General features: G+C 38.6%; 3 protein-coding genes and 1 non-coding gene across 4 annotated transcripts; 3 read left to right on the top strand and 1 right to left on the bottom strand.

The window, feature by feature from the left end:
* Positions 1–5854: 5854 nt before the first annotated feature.
* Positions 5855–7073, top strand: LOC107797451 (uncharacterized). The gene is made up of 2 exons (XM_016620347.2): positions 5855–6051; positions 6532–7073. Exons 1-2 carry the CDS (start codon positions 5959–5961, stop codon positions 6895–6897), a joined length of 459 nt encoding a protein of 152 aa, XP_016475833.1. The 5' UTR covers positions 5855–5958; the 3' UTR covers positions 6898–7073.
* A 2455-nt stretch (positions 7074–9528) lies between these two features.
* Positions 9529–9635, bottom strand: LOC142179743 (small nucleolar RNA R71). Its single transcript, XR_012708280.1, has one exon. It is a non-coding gene; the product is annotated as a small nucleolar RNA R71 (small nucleolar RNA).
* Positions 9636–10938: 1303 nt separating this feature from the next.
* On the top strand, positions 10939–11499 carry LOC107797452 (uncharacterized). Its single transcript, XM_016620348.1, has one exon. The coding sequence runs from the start codon at positions 10939–10941 to the stop codon at positions 11497–11499; it is 561 nt and encodes a 186-aa protein (XP_016475834.1).
* A 3-nt stretch (positions 11500–11502) lies between these two features.
* On the top strand, positions 11503–14584 carry LOC142178329 (uncharacterized). The gene is made up of 6 exons (XM_075247661.1): positions 11503–11712; positions 12466–12695; positions 12864–12966; positions 13061–13217; positions 13700–14033; positions 14122–14584. Exons 1-6 carry the CDS (start codon positions 11503–11505, stop codon positions 14582–14584), a joined length of 1497 nt encoding a protein of 498 aa, XP_075103762.1.
* The last annotated feature ends 365 nt before the right edge of the window (positions 14585–14949 follow it).

Below are 14949 nucleotides of genomic sequence, written 5' to 3'. Positions count from 1 at the left end.
AAATTAATTGAAGGCTCTGGAAGAGCTACTATAACTCTGCCTAAAGGAACAATACTTATCATACAGAATGCAATGTTCTTCTCCAAGTCCAAGAGGACCTTGTTGAGTTTTAAAGATATCCGCCGAAATGGATATCATATTGAGACGATAGATGAGAATAATCTTGAATATCTCATCATTACCAAAAATGTCTCTGGCCAGAAAAGAATTATTGAGAAGTTCCCATCTTTATCTTGTGGCCTGTATTGGACAAAAATTAGTGCAATTGAGGCACATTCTACCTTAAACCAAAAGGTTACTGCTTACAATACTTTTGTACTTTGGCATGATCGATTGGGCCATCCTGGATCAATTATGATGAGACGAATCATAGAAAACTCAAATGGCATCCATTAAAGAATTTGAAAATTCTTTTAAATAATGAATTTTCTTGCACTTCTTGTTATCAAGGCAAGTTAATTATAAGACCATCACCAACAAAGATTGGGATTGAGTCCCCTGGGTTTTTAGAACGTATACAAGGGGACATTTGTGGACCTATTCACCCACCTAGTGGGTCGTTTAGATATTTTATGGTCTTAATAGATGCATCCTCTAGATGGTCTCATGTATGCCTATTGTCATCTCGCAACCTCGCATTTGCAAAACTAATGGCACAAATAATCCGATTACGGGCACAATTTCCCGATAATCCAATTAAGTCTATTAGACTTGATAATGCTGTTGAGTTTTCATCCCAAGCATTTAATGATTATTGCTTATCAATTGGGATAAAAGTGGAACATCCTGTAGCTCATGTTCACACTCAAAATGGTCTTGCAAAGTCTTTAATTAAACGTGTACAATTGATAGCAAGACCGTTCCTCATGAAAACGAAGTTGCCCACTTCTGTTTGGGGTCACGCCATTTTACATGCAGCAATGCTAATTCGTCTCAGACCGACAAATTATCACAAATATTCTCCGTTGCAATTAGTTTTGGGTCATGAACCTAATATATCTCATATAAGAATTTTTGGATGCGCTGTATATGTGCCTGTAGCACCCCCATATCGCACCAAGATGGGTCCCCAAAGAAGGTTAGGAATATATGTTGGGTTTGAATCACCCTCCATTATTCGTTACCTTGAAACATTAACGGGAGATTTGTTCACTGCTCGTTTTGCAGATTGTCGATTCGATGAGGCATTTCCCCCAAAATTAGGGGGAGAAATTAGTGAAACAAAACGTGAAATTTTGTGGAAAAATACATCATTGTCTCATCTTGATCCACATGCATCTATTTGTGACACAGAGGTGCAAAAGATTATCCATTTGCAGAAAATAGCAAATCAAATGCCAGATGTATTTACGGATTTGAAAAGGATAACAAAATCACATATCCTTGCAGAGAATGTTCCAATCCGTATTGATGTCCCTATTGGACAATCTTCTAGTGTCATAGCTAATGAGTCAAAAGCACGCCTAAAACATGGCAGACCATTAGGTTCTAAGGATCGAAATCCTAGAAAAAGAAAAACAAATGATCAAGATGACACTACGAAAGAGTCTCATAAAGAAATTCACGATTTAACCAATCCTGAGATTCATGAGGAAATCAATGAGCCTGAGACTCAAGAAAATAAGGAACTATCAATAAATCCAATCGATATTGAGACAAATTTGAATCGAATGGATATAGTGGTATTACGTCTTTGCATATAATGTTGCATCTAGCATTATGCAAGAAAGTGAGGATCTTGAACCTTAATCTGTTGGAGAATGTCAACAAAGACTTGATTGGCCAAAATGGCAAGAAGCAATCCAATTAGAGTTAAGTTCACTTGCAAAACGTGAAGTTTTTGGCCCTATAGTCCAAACACCTAATGGTGTTAAGCCTGTTGGCTACAAATGGGTCTTTGTACGCAAAAAGAATGAGAAAAATGAGGTACAAAGATATAAGGCACGCCTTGTTGCACAAGGATTTTCACAAAGGCCTGGTGTCGATTATGAAGAGACATATTCTCCTGTTATGGATGCTATAACATTCCGTTATCTCATTAGTTTTGTTGTCCATGAAAAGCTTGACATGCATTTAATGGATGTAGTTACAACCTACCTTTACGGCTCACTTGATAATGAGATATACATGAAAATTCCCGAGGGATTTAAAATGCCTAACACACAGAATTCAAATTTTCGGGAAACATTTTCAATCAAATTGCAAAGATCTTTGTATGGTCTAAAGCAATCAGGAAGAATGTGGTATAACCGTCTTAGTGAGTATTTATTAAAGGAGGGTTATATAAATGATGTCATTTGTCCATGTGTTTTTAGAAAGAAAACAACATCGGAATTTGTTGTACTTGCCGTATATGTTGATGACATAAGCCTTATTGGAACTCCTACAGAACTCCAAAAGGCAACTGATTATTTAAAGAAGGAATTCGAGATGAAAGATCTCGGAAAGACAAAATTATGTCTCGGTTTGCAAATTGAACATTTGATAAGTAGGATTTTTGTTCATCAATCTGCCTACATTAAAAAGGTATTGAAACGGTTTTACATGGATGGAGCACATCCATTAAGTACTCCTATGATTGTTCAATCACTTGATGTGAATAAGGACCCATTTCGACCTCAAGAAAAGAATGAAGAGCTTCTTGGTCCTGAAGTACCATATCTTAGTGCAATTGGTGCACTAATGTATCTTGCTAACACTACAAGGCCTGACATAACTTTTTCGGTTAATGTCTTAGCAAGATATAGCTCTGCTTCTACAAGGAGATACTGGAATGGGATCAAACACATATTGCGATATCTAAAAGGGACTACCGATATGGGCTTATTTTATGGCAATGATTGCAATCCCGATCTTGTTGGTTATGCTGATGCTGGGTATTTATCTGACCCGCATAAGGCTCGATCTCAAACAGGTTATGTGTTTACATGTGGCGGCACTGCCATATCTTGGCGATCGACTAAGCAATCAATCGTGGCTACTTCTTCTAATCATGCTGAGATAATTACTATTCATGAAGCAAGTCGAGAATGTATTTGGTTGAGGTCTATAATACATCTTATCCGAGACAAATGTGGTTTGAAATGTGAAAAACTACCCACAATTATGTATGAAGACAATGCAGCATGCATAGCCCAATTGAAGGGAGGATTCATAAAAGGAGATAGGACAAAGCACATTTCCCCAAAGTTATTTTTTACACATGATCTTCAAAAGAATGATGATATCAATGTGCAGCAAATTCGTTCAAGTGATAATATGACGGATTTGTTCACCAAATCTCTACCAACATCAACCTTCAAGAAACTGGTGTACAAAATTTGGATGTGAAGACTCAAGGATGTGAGTTGATGCTCTCATCAGGGGGAGTTAATACGCGTTGTACTCTTTTTCCCTTACAAGGTTTTGTCCCACTGGGTTTTCCTTGCAAGGTTTTTAACAAGACAACCAAAAGACGTATATCTAAACATGTGTACTCTTTTTCCTTCACTAGAATTTTTTTTTTTTCATAGAGTTTTTTTTCCTAATAAGGTTTTAATGAGGCACATTATCTTTGGACATCCAAGGGGGAGTGTTATGATAAATATCACATTATGGTGGATGTCTACTCTTCTTCCATGATCTTCATCTCAAATGCTTAATGACATATTCAATAACATATTCCATGACATATTTTCTTCACTTTTTATGCCTATATAAAGGCCTTGTAATAGATAGGAAAATACACACAATTGAAGAAGAAATAAGGATCTCTCTTCCTCTCTTTCTATCTGTATCTCTTAGTTTGTTTTGCTTGTTCTATATTATTATTTTGGGTTATATTTTATAACATCTTTTGAGTTGATAAATTTTACGTTTGGAAAACTGATGCAATATACGGTTCCCTTTTGGGTTTTTGATATATGTGCCTAGCTTTCTAAAATTGAAAGCCTTTTGAATTCTATTCCTAGTCTTTTTGAATTTGTATTTTCTCCGCTTTAATTTTGATTAAATTTATTTCTTAGAGAAAGAAGGTGGACAATTATTTTAAGGTCAATTGAGTTTACTTGGTTTGACTAAATCAATAAAATATTTGAGCTTAATTTTTATTCTCTTCGGAAATTTCTTGTGCAAAGTGGAGAATAACACTAAGACTTATTTTCTTTTGCTATTAGAATTGATCCTATTTGAAAATCTACACGAATTATTTGGTACTTTAAAATGTCATAAGAAATTTTAACATACAACACAAAAAGAAGGAAAGAACTTTATAAATATTTCAGGAATGGTTTAGATTGTATGACCAATAATAGATATCTCACCCTTATGCTTATTTGATGTACTTCTCATATTTTAAGTATGTTAGTGGAGTATTCTTTCTTACAAATCATGAGTTAACAGAATTACGTCTTGAAGAGCAGATTGTAAAATGAATAACAAAATAATATATCATCGCTTATGAATGGTTGTTGAGAAGATTAAATTGAAGTAGATAAAAGAACGAACTACTATTTTTTCTTTCTTTTATGGAGTATCAAGTATTTTGGAAATAGCAAGAAATGCCATGTGTATCATATTTGATTATGGAATTATTAGTAAACTTTATCTTAAATGAAATAATTCGCTCCTTTGACAAGTTATGATTGTGTATATTTTTCTCTAATGCATGACATCTTTACACATCGGGAGAACCCATAGCTTTGACTGTAGTGAGAAGCCCTTGTGAAAAAAAATTAATTAGTGCATTATAAAAATAATATTATTTCTACTGAAGGACCAAATAATATTTTTACTAGTGTACTTATAAATTCAGGTGTCACCTTACATTTAAATGTAAGTTGTGGTTGTTGCTATCGTGTTGTTGAAATATATTATTTACTATTCTTTGTATATATAGCAGAAATGGGAAACTCAATATGAAATTGATAAGAAGAATCACGTAATCTAGACTGTGAAAATATTTTTGTTCTATCAATTTAAAATCTCAATTTTCCATCTTAAATAACTTGATTTAACAAGAATTTCATAATGTGGAGTGCAATTGAAATTCTTGGTTATCTAATTTTTTTATTTCTCAGCAAATATGTAGAATTAGTAAGTAAAAAAGAATCTAAAAAATTACTAAAATGAAGTACATTCAAATTAAATTAAAGATTTATGTTTAATTTAGGCCTACAACTCCACATGCACTCAATATGATCATATTAAAATGGAGGTAGTATTCACTATTATTTGGGGTTACTCAAAAGGGCGATATTAATTGAGATAATTAATAAGGAAACACATGTAATTGAAGTTGTTTATATGCCATGAAAACCACATACTTCTCCGATTTACTTTACTTTAATTTTTGTTTGTTTTCATATATTATAGAATTCACCTTTTAGCATTAATTAACAATATGACCATATTAATTTTAATTTATTAATTAAAAATATAACAAATACTCTTAGGCTTTTTATTCCAAGACCAACTTTGAAAAAAAAAGAAAAAAAATTAATCTTTTCTTGATATCTGAAAAATTAAATATTATGAACTATAAAAAAGGACAAAAAATCAATTAAAGTGAACACGAGGAAGTATTAAATAGTGCGCCAAACTTTACATTTCCACATAACAATATAAATTAGTTCAAATTTTGGATTGGGCCTGTGCTAAGCACGGGCTAACTGCCACTAATAGAAGGAAGAAGCAGAAGTGCAATCTTGCAAAATGGTGTCCGTTGTTAGTTGTGGCACTAGTGCCAAAAATTAACGTGGGAACTGTACACGTGTTAAAAGATAGCAACTACGTGTCACATCGACATCTAAACGTGGCAGTTTCAAGAGACACCAACCCCTTCCTTCATGCAGTAATTCTCGAGAATGCCGTGAAGAAAAGGAGTTAAAAGTCTCGGAAATCATCTTAACTACATTCAGTTCAATAACCAAAAAAGTAACTGACCAAGCAAAAGTTGCAAAGGAAGAAGAAAAATAAGAAATGGCGTCCTTAACCAAAAAATCAATCTTCAACCTCTCCAAGGCCTTCCCACATCGAGCCTTTTCTGTCTTTATCGGTCGTCAAATCTGGAAGGTAAGTCTTTTCTATACTAGCTTTGATGTAGCACAAAATTTACTGAACCAAGTTACGTTGTAGGATCTAGCATATGCAGCACGTTTAGACTATATATTTAGCACTTTTCAAAATATACATTTTTCGTTTATCAATTAATATGTTAAATTCTGGATCCGGCTTATTTACAAGGCTTAGGGAGATGTTTAGTAGGGTTATTTGTACGGATGATCATACAACTTGTAACTTTCGATATGGTGTACCTTAGCTATAAAAATTACATTTTTTTTAACAGAAAACTAAGTGACTATCCTTCTATGTTGTAGAGAATAGAAACTAAAAGCATCAAAATATATTAAATTTGACAAATCGAAAGTTGGATGGCTAGCTATTTGTGAAATTAACTCTACGTCATTAGTACTTAATTCTTTAGATTTCCAAACAAAGGCACATGCTTATTTATGCTGTGATCTATGCATGCATATGGAAATATATTAAAAGGGAGGATATATTGCAACAGAGGAGTCGTCGGAACCACCACGGTGGAGGCACGACAGGAACTACGGGAGCAGTGAAAGGGGTGGTAAGGTATCTGAAATGGCTGATAAGGCGAAAGAAGTGAAGGATAAAGCAAAGGAAACAGCTCAAGATGCTTGGAAGGCAATTGAGGATACTGCTGAAGAGATGAAAGAAAAAGTGGTGGGAGATGTAGATCCAGATAATGTTCAAGATGAAATTATGGTGGAAGATGAGAAAGAACTTAGGAAGAAGTTGGCTAAAGAACCAGGAGGAAAACCTGTGGATGAAGATAAAGGTGTTGATGTGAATTGGAGACCCATTATTGAGAAGAAACCACAAGCTTCTTGAAACCATCCTTTTTTTTTTTTGCTGTCTTTTTTAAGAATAAAAATAAAGCACAGTAGGACTTGTTAGTGGCTTGAAGTTTGTAGTCCCACTAGTCTAGATCAATTATAATAAGAGACGACATGAGTCTCTATTTGGAATATTGCAAGAAAATGTAAATTTGAAATTGTTTTTTTTTCCTTTGGGTGAGTTTTGAGTGTTCGAATGTGTATCTTTTCTTCTTTGCATCATCCATAAGTCTAGAGATGAAATGATGAATGAGGAGGTAATGTAAGTCTGGCTTCGTAATGTTCTTATGTACGATAAAGATTTAGCTGGACAAACGAAATGTTGGTAGATATGCCAAATTTCCAAAATGCAGGCCAGTCTCTTGATAATAAATATAACAAAATTATCTGGATTTTTAGATGACTTTTTCTAATTAATTAGTTATGATTATGGAGTTTTCTGTGATCAAAACCGTACGTTATATCTACTCGTTGTTGACGTCCCCTTATTTGCAACAGGCAAAGCCAATCTTCTTGATAACAGGAAGAAAGAGGAAGAAGAATTTCCCGTTAGATGTTAGTGTACTGTTTGGTATTGCGGAATCTAGAAGCTTGATTGATCTTTGATCCTGTAAATAGTGACTGATAATAGGCTAAAATGTATAGTTTAGCCTACGTTTGGGCTCTAACTTAAGGATGCTTTACTGTTGTAAGTGAGTAAATAATGCAAAAATTGGCTTTAATGGTAACTTTTATGTCTCACAGGAGTGCAATAATCAAATGAGGACTTATGATGGTGATCCGGGCAAAAATTGGAGTTAATGGACGAAAAAAGGGAACAAAGCTCGTTTGCAGTGGAAAACCCCACTAGCGCGGACATTAGCGCGGCCTTAGTGTGCCCGCGCTAGTCAGCAGTCAAAAACAGAATTAAACCCCACTAGTGCGGGCAGTAGCGCGGCCTTAGCGCGCCCGCACTAGTCCAGATGCCGAAGCCATGTGTTAAAAAGGGCAATTTCGGAAGTCCAAGCAAATTCACATAAACTATAAAAGGTTTAACATGTCCAATAGAGAAGGGTTCCGAGTTTTTTGGAGAAGAAGCAAGAGAGGCAAGGAGGCAACTTGGAAAACGATTTTTTTTATCTCCTTACTTTATTCTTTTATCAATGACTATGAAATCTTTTGTAGTTTTTATCGTTGTCATGAGTAGCTAAATACTTTAATCTAAGGTTTTGGTGAAACCCGTTGGGGATGACTTGGTTGTTATATTAATATAGTTTTAAATTGGTTGTTAATCTTTATTTGTTCATCTATGTTTTGATTGTGGTTAATTGAAAGGGCCCTCAATTATCCGTCCCTATTTAGTATGTATCTGCTTGAGAGAGAGTGCATATTTAGGTAGTTGTTTGAACAACGTCACTTTCGGAGTATAGACGCGAGTCATAACCGAGGGTTTAGAGGTTGGATTAGAGATAACGATACCTCGGGTGCAATCTAAGTGAACTGTAATGCGAATCTAGCTAGCGTAGCTTGAGAGAGTGCGTCTAGTAAATTATCATAAATGTTTGAGAAAGATTTATGATAGCTGGAGAGTTCATGATTGATAGAGACAGCTAAATCACAGTTATAAGACATATACAACCAAGGGAATCAACAACGGGGGAAACCATTACCTTAGACCTTATTCCAATTGTTTACACATCAAGCATAGTTAATTTTCAGCTGTTAATTATTTTCAGTTTTTAGCTGTTAGAAATACCATCACTTGTTAATCACAAAGTTTGGGAAAATTGATTCTGTGAATTTAGTAAGTCCGAAAAAAGTAATTGATAGATTAATTCCCTGTGGTTCGACTCTGGGTAAAATTACTCATATTATATTTGCAACGTTCACGTGTCTTTTTATAAGGCATAGTTGGGCGATATCAAATTTTGGCGTCGTTGCCGGGGAATTAACGGTGTTGTCAATTACATTTGAAAGAAGTACAAAACAAAATTCGTAGTATTGTCAGTTTTCTCTATACCCAATCTTTTCATTGAAATTCTAACGTTTGAATTCTTGTGGAATTCAGGTGTATGCCTAGAAATTCTTTGAGGACTGGAGAACTGCTAGAAGGACTCTCAGACCCCGAGAAACATTCAGGGCATTGAACCGCGCCAACAAGAGAAACCAACAATCCCAACAACCACACCAGCTCGAATTTGATATGGGTAACACATAAAACGTCATTGGAAACGTTGAGGATCCGCCAGCAAACCCCAACGTCAGAGTAGTGGCACCTCTTGTGCTCGAAGCTGCACTTTATGACTGGGCACAACCCACAGTTGATAACCTGGCAATTGCCATAGCTGTGCCCGCAATTCAAGCGGAGACATTCCAGATCACTAACAACATGCTGCATCTGCTGCAGAATAAGGGACTGTTCTCCGGGTCACACATTGAGGACCCTCAGCAACATTTGAAAAATTTCCTGTCAATATGTATGACTCAAAGGTAGCCAAATGTGACCCCAGAAGCTATCAAACTATTGTGGTTCCCATTCTTTGTGACTGGGGAAGCTCTGAATTCGCTCCCAATCAATTCCATTGTCACCTGGGAGGAATTAGTAAAGCAGTTCCTGAATAATTTCTACCCGCCCAACAAGACTGCTAGGCACATTGATAAAATATTGCAATACAAGCAGCAACCGACTGAAACCTTGCAAGAAACATGGGAGAAATTTAAAGGGATGCTGGTGAAGTGTCCTCATCATGGCATTCCAGACCAGATGCTCGGCCAGAGATTCTACATGGGGTTAGCTGACAATCTAAAGGCAAATGTGGATGCTTCAGCTGGAGGTGCATTTTTGAGTAAGACATTCACCGACTGCAAAGTCCTTCTTGATAAGATGTCACAAAATTCGGGGTGGATGACTAGAGGTACAACACTTGCACCCATAGTGCATTTAGTTCCTCTTGACCCAAATAATTTGCATGGAAAGAACATGGCCACACTCATGACCCAGATGAGCATACTGACAAAGAAGATTGATGAGATGGGCACAAAACAGGTATACATTGTTGATACAACAAATGGAGGACTGTGTACACCTTGTATTAATCAGTCTTATGTGTGTTCATGGAGCGGAGAAGGTGAAAATCAAGGGGCAAGAGAAGATATGAATTATGTCAACAACTTTGGGGGTCAGAGACAAGGAGGACAGTAGTGGAGACCGCCACAAAATCAGTAGTACAGGCCAAACGTGCAACAGCCTGAGGGTATGCACCCTCAAGGCCAATTGGTGCCAGTACCATATTAGAAACCACAGGGCTATCCTCAGCAAAATCAGCATCAATTAACATATCAACCACCTCCTCAGCTGCAAGATAACAACATGATGGAAATCAGGGGCATGCTTCAGCAACTCATTGGGACAAATAATAAAGTGCAGGAAAAGTTGGCAGTGCATGATTCAGCTATAAAGAACATTGAAACGCAGCTGGGACAACTGTCCACGGCTTTAAACAACCGCCCTCAAGGAACCTTTCCTGCGGACACAAAGATAAACCCCAAGGAGCAAAACCCGAATCAACTGATGGCAGTAAGTCTCCGGAATGGGAGAGATTTAGATAGAGAGCAGGAGATTATACAAGCCAGTAAGGAGAGTACACCAGACACTCCAGTTCCATTAGAGGTAGAGGAACCAACATAACTTACTGAAATGGTGGTTGAACAGAGTCATGAGGAAAAAGGCAAAGATAAGATGAATGAGCAAGCTGCAGAATAGGTGGCACCTCTTGTGCCAGAAAATTCCAACAGAGAGAAGCCATCAAGCAGTGCACAAAGGGTGATACCTGCACCCTTCCCTTAGAGATTGGTAAGACAAAAGAAGTCAGACCAATATAAGAAATTAATGGAGATGCTGCGTCAAATTCAGTTGAATATTACTTTGAAGGATGCCTTGAGGGAGATGTCCGGTTATGCAAAGATGATGAAGGATCTAATGTCACGGAAGTTTGATTTTCAGGATCTTTCCACTGTGACTCTGACATAGACCTGCATCGCAGTAGTGACGAGACCGATGGCTCAAAAGATGTCTGATCCAGGTAGCTTCACTATTCCATGCACAATTGAGAGTTATGCCTTTGCAAAGGCATTATGTGATTTGGGAGCCAGCATAAATCTGATGCCGCTGGCTGTGTACACCAAATTGGGCATTGGCAGAGCTTGGCCGACTTTGATGCTGCTACAGCTGGCTGACCGCACGGTGAAAAGGCCAACTGATATTCTTAATGATGTGTTGGTGCAAGTGGGGAAGTTCGTGTTCCCTGCAGACTTTGTTATTCTGGATTGTCAGGTAGATGAGGAGATACCTCTCATTTTGGGTAGACCATTTTTGGCCACTGGAAGAGCATTGATCGATTGTGAGACTGGGGAATTAAAAATGAGACTGAACGATGAAGAAGTCATATTCAATGTTCATCAATCTATGAGGAGACCCAGTGAATATGCTAATTGCTCTCTAGTGGAGGCAGTAGATGTGATCCTGCAAGAAGATGATGTGACCCTGACTGTTAATGATCCATTAGAGGCATGTCTGACAAATTTAGAAGAGATGGATGGTGAAGGGTTAGCTGAATAGGTCATGGCACTTGAGGGCCAAGGATTCTGGACAAGGGAAACTCAGTTCGAGTCCCTTGAGTTAGAAAAAAGGGCTACACCTCCAGCAAAGCCATCAATAGAGGAACCACCCAAGATGGAGCTGAAGCCACTCCCAGATCACCTCAGGTATGTTTTCTTAGGCCCTGATTCTACTTTGCTTGTTATTATATCATCCAGTTTGCTAGATGTGCAGGTAGAATAGCTCTTACGGGTACTGCAGGAAAGTAAGACTGCCATTGGCTGGACCATGGCAGACATAAAGGGTATCAGCCCAGCCTTTTGTATGCATAAGATTCTCTTGGAAGAAGGGCACAAACCTTCCAGAGAACATCAACGAAGGCTTAACCCGAACATGAAAGAGGTAGTAAAGAAGGAAGTGATCAAATGGTTAGATGCGGGAATCATCTTCCCCATCTCTGATAGCAATTGGGTCAGCCCTATCCAATGTGTGCCGAAAAAGGGGAGAATGACTGTTGTGCATAATGAGAACAATGAGTTGATCTCAACTCGTACAGTCACGAGATGGCGGATTTGCATGGACTACCAAAAATTGAACACAACCACCCGGAAGGACCACTTCCCCTTGCCTTTCATTGACCAAATGTTGGACAGGCTAGCTGGGTGATCGCACTTCTGTTTCTTAGATGGATATTCGGGGTACAATCAGATATCAATAGCCCCCGAAGATAGAGAGAAAACATCCTTCACTTGTCCGTATGACATCTTCGCCTTTCGGAGAATGCCTTTTAGGATTTGCAATGCACCGGACACATTTCAACGGTGTATGTTAGCCATTTTCGCAAACATGGTGGAGGTCTTTATGGATGATTTCTCCGTGGTAGGAGATTCATTCGAAGACTATCTTCACAACTTAAAAAGAGTGCTCAAAAGATGTGTGGAGACAAATTTAGTGCTAAACTGGGAGTAGTGTCATTTTATGGTACAGGAAGGGATAGTCTTAGGACATCGAGTGTCCAGTAAAGGAATTGAGGTAGACCATGCTAAGGTTGACGTGATTGAAAAGTTACCACCGCCCACTTCAGTTAAGGCAGTGAGAAGTTTCCTGGGACACGTCGGGTTCTACCGGCGATTCATAAAAGATTTTTCCAAAATTGTTAATCCATTATGCAAACTCCTTAAAAAGGATCAGCCATTTGTGTTTTCTAATGATTGCAGGTTGGCATTTGATGAACTGAAGAAGAGGTTGGTGATTGCACCCATCATTGTTGCACCCAACTGGGAGCAACCATTTGAGCTCATGTGTGACGCAAATGACTATGCCATAAGAGCAATTTTGGGGCAGCGTAAGGATAAGCTGATGCACCCGATTTACTATGCAAATAGAACGCTAAGTGGTGCACAACTCAATTACACTGTGACGGAGAAGGAGATGTTGGCGGCGGTGTTTGATTTTGACAAGTTCAGATCATATCTGATTGGCTTCAAGGTAATTGTATACACTGACCATGCAGCTCTCAGGTACTTGATTGAGAAGAAGGAGTCTAAGCCGTTCCTGATTCGTTGGGTGCTGCTGTTGCAAGAATTTGACCTCGAAATTCGTGACCAGGGCACAGAAAATCAAGTCGCTGATCATCTATCATGACTTGAGAGAGCTGAAAAAGCAGTCAAGGTCGAAGAGATTCTGGAAACCTTTCCAGACGAGCAGCTGCTCGCAGCTAGTCTTGAGGAAGCGCCAGGGTATGCAGACTTTGCAAATTACCTGACCTGTGGTATAGTTCCCTATGACCTTTCACCTGTCCAGAAGAAAAAGTTTTATTGTGATTACCGCATGTATTATTGGGACGAGCCTTATTTGTTTAGACTATGTGTTGATAATATGATCCGGAGATGTGTCCCCGAGATAGAACAATTTTCTCTTTTGCAGGCTTATCACGCATCAGCATATGGAGGACATTTTGGAGGGGTCAGGACAACTGCGAAAGTGCTAGAGGCCGGGTTCTTTTGGCCAACAGTGTTTAGAGATGCACACCTATGGGTGAAGGGCTGTGATGAATGTCAGCGAACCAGGAACATTTTTCGTCGCCATGAGATGCCCATGAACCCGATTCAAGAGGTAGATGTGTTTGATGTTTGGGGGATTGACTTCATGGGTCCCTTCGTCAGCTCATTTGGCAATAAGTACATACTTGTTGCTGTGGATTACGTGTCTAAATGGGTAGAAGCTGCAGCGTTGCCCACTAATGATGTAAGAGCCGTGGTAGGATTTTTGAAAAAGAATATATTCACCCGATTTGGGACACCAAGAGCGATCATCGGTGATGGAGGCACTCACTTCTGTAACAGAGCCTTCGAGAAATTGCTTGAAAAGTATGATGTACGCCACAAGGTGGCTACCCCTTATCATCCGCAAACTAGTGGGCAGGTTGAAGTGTTCAACAGAGAGATAAAAAGTGTGCTAACCAAGACTGTGAACGCCAAAAGAACTGATTGGGCAAAGAAGCTTATGATGCACTTTGGACCTATAGGACTGCATTCAAAACACCATACAAGTTGGTATTTGGGAAGGCCTGTCACCTGCCTGTGAAGCTAGAACATCGAGCTTGGTGGGCACTAAAGCAATTGAACATGGACCCCAATGCAGCTGGAGAAAATCGACTAACAGAGTTTTGGAGGAATTTAGATATCAAGCCTTTGAAAGCATGAGGCTCTATAAGGAAAGAATGAAGAGGTTGCATGACAAGCACATTATGGACAGAAATTTCAAACCCCGTGACAAGGTATTATTGTATAATTCAAGGTTGAGATTGTTTCCGGGTAAGTTAAAGTCCCGATGGTCAGGACCATTCAAAGTGGTGCAAATGTTCGCAAGTGGAGCTGTAGAGATCGAATCAGAATATGGGACAAACAAGTTCACAGTAAATGGGCAAAGGTTGAAACATTACCTTGGAATAGCTGAAGAAAAAAGGGATACTGTGGTGATCAATTTGAAAGAACCCAGTATGCGAATGAGGAGTGATGATCAAATACTTGCGTCGTGTCGCGACGTTAAATCAGGCGCTGCGTGGGAGGTAACCTATGAATGTGTTGTTAAATGTAGTATGTAACTTCATGTATTAAAAAAAACGCCTCAGATTTAACTAACTAGCGCGGCCGCGCTAAGCCAGCGCACAGCCTGCGCTAGTTGGGTTTCACACTGCCTCAACATTAACCAACTAGTGCGGCCGCGCTAAGCCAGCGCGCAGCCCGCGCTAGTTGGGTTTCAAACTACCTCGCGTCATTGAACTAGCGCGGCCGCGCTAAGCCAGCACGCTAGTCCAGGTAAGTTCCGCCTAATTTTTTTATTTTATTTTATTTTATTTTTTATTTCTTTAACCCTTTTAACTTACCACATACCCTCCCCGCCCCTCTTAATTCCCCCAATCTCCCCTCCTCTCACACGATAACCTAACACCTAAACCCTCTCTTCTTC

Source organism: Nicotiana tabacum, chromosome 3, assembly GCF_000715075.1.
Source record: "Nicotiana tabacum cultivar K326 chromosome 3, ASM71507v2, whole genome shotgun sequence".
NCBI classification, from domain to species: domain Eukaryota; kingdom Viridiplantae; phylum Streptophyta; class Magnoliopsida; order Solanales; family Solanaceae; genus Nicotiana; species Nicotiana tabacum.
The sequence above is the reverse complement of the archived record's forward strand: the minus strand, read 5'-3'. Positions and strand labels throughout refer to the sequence as shown.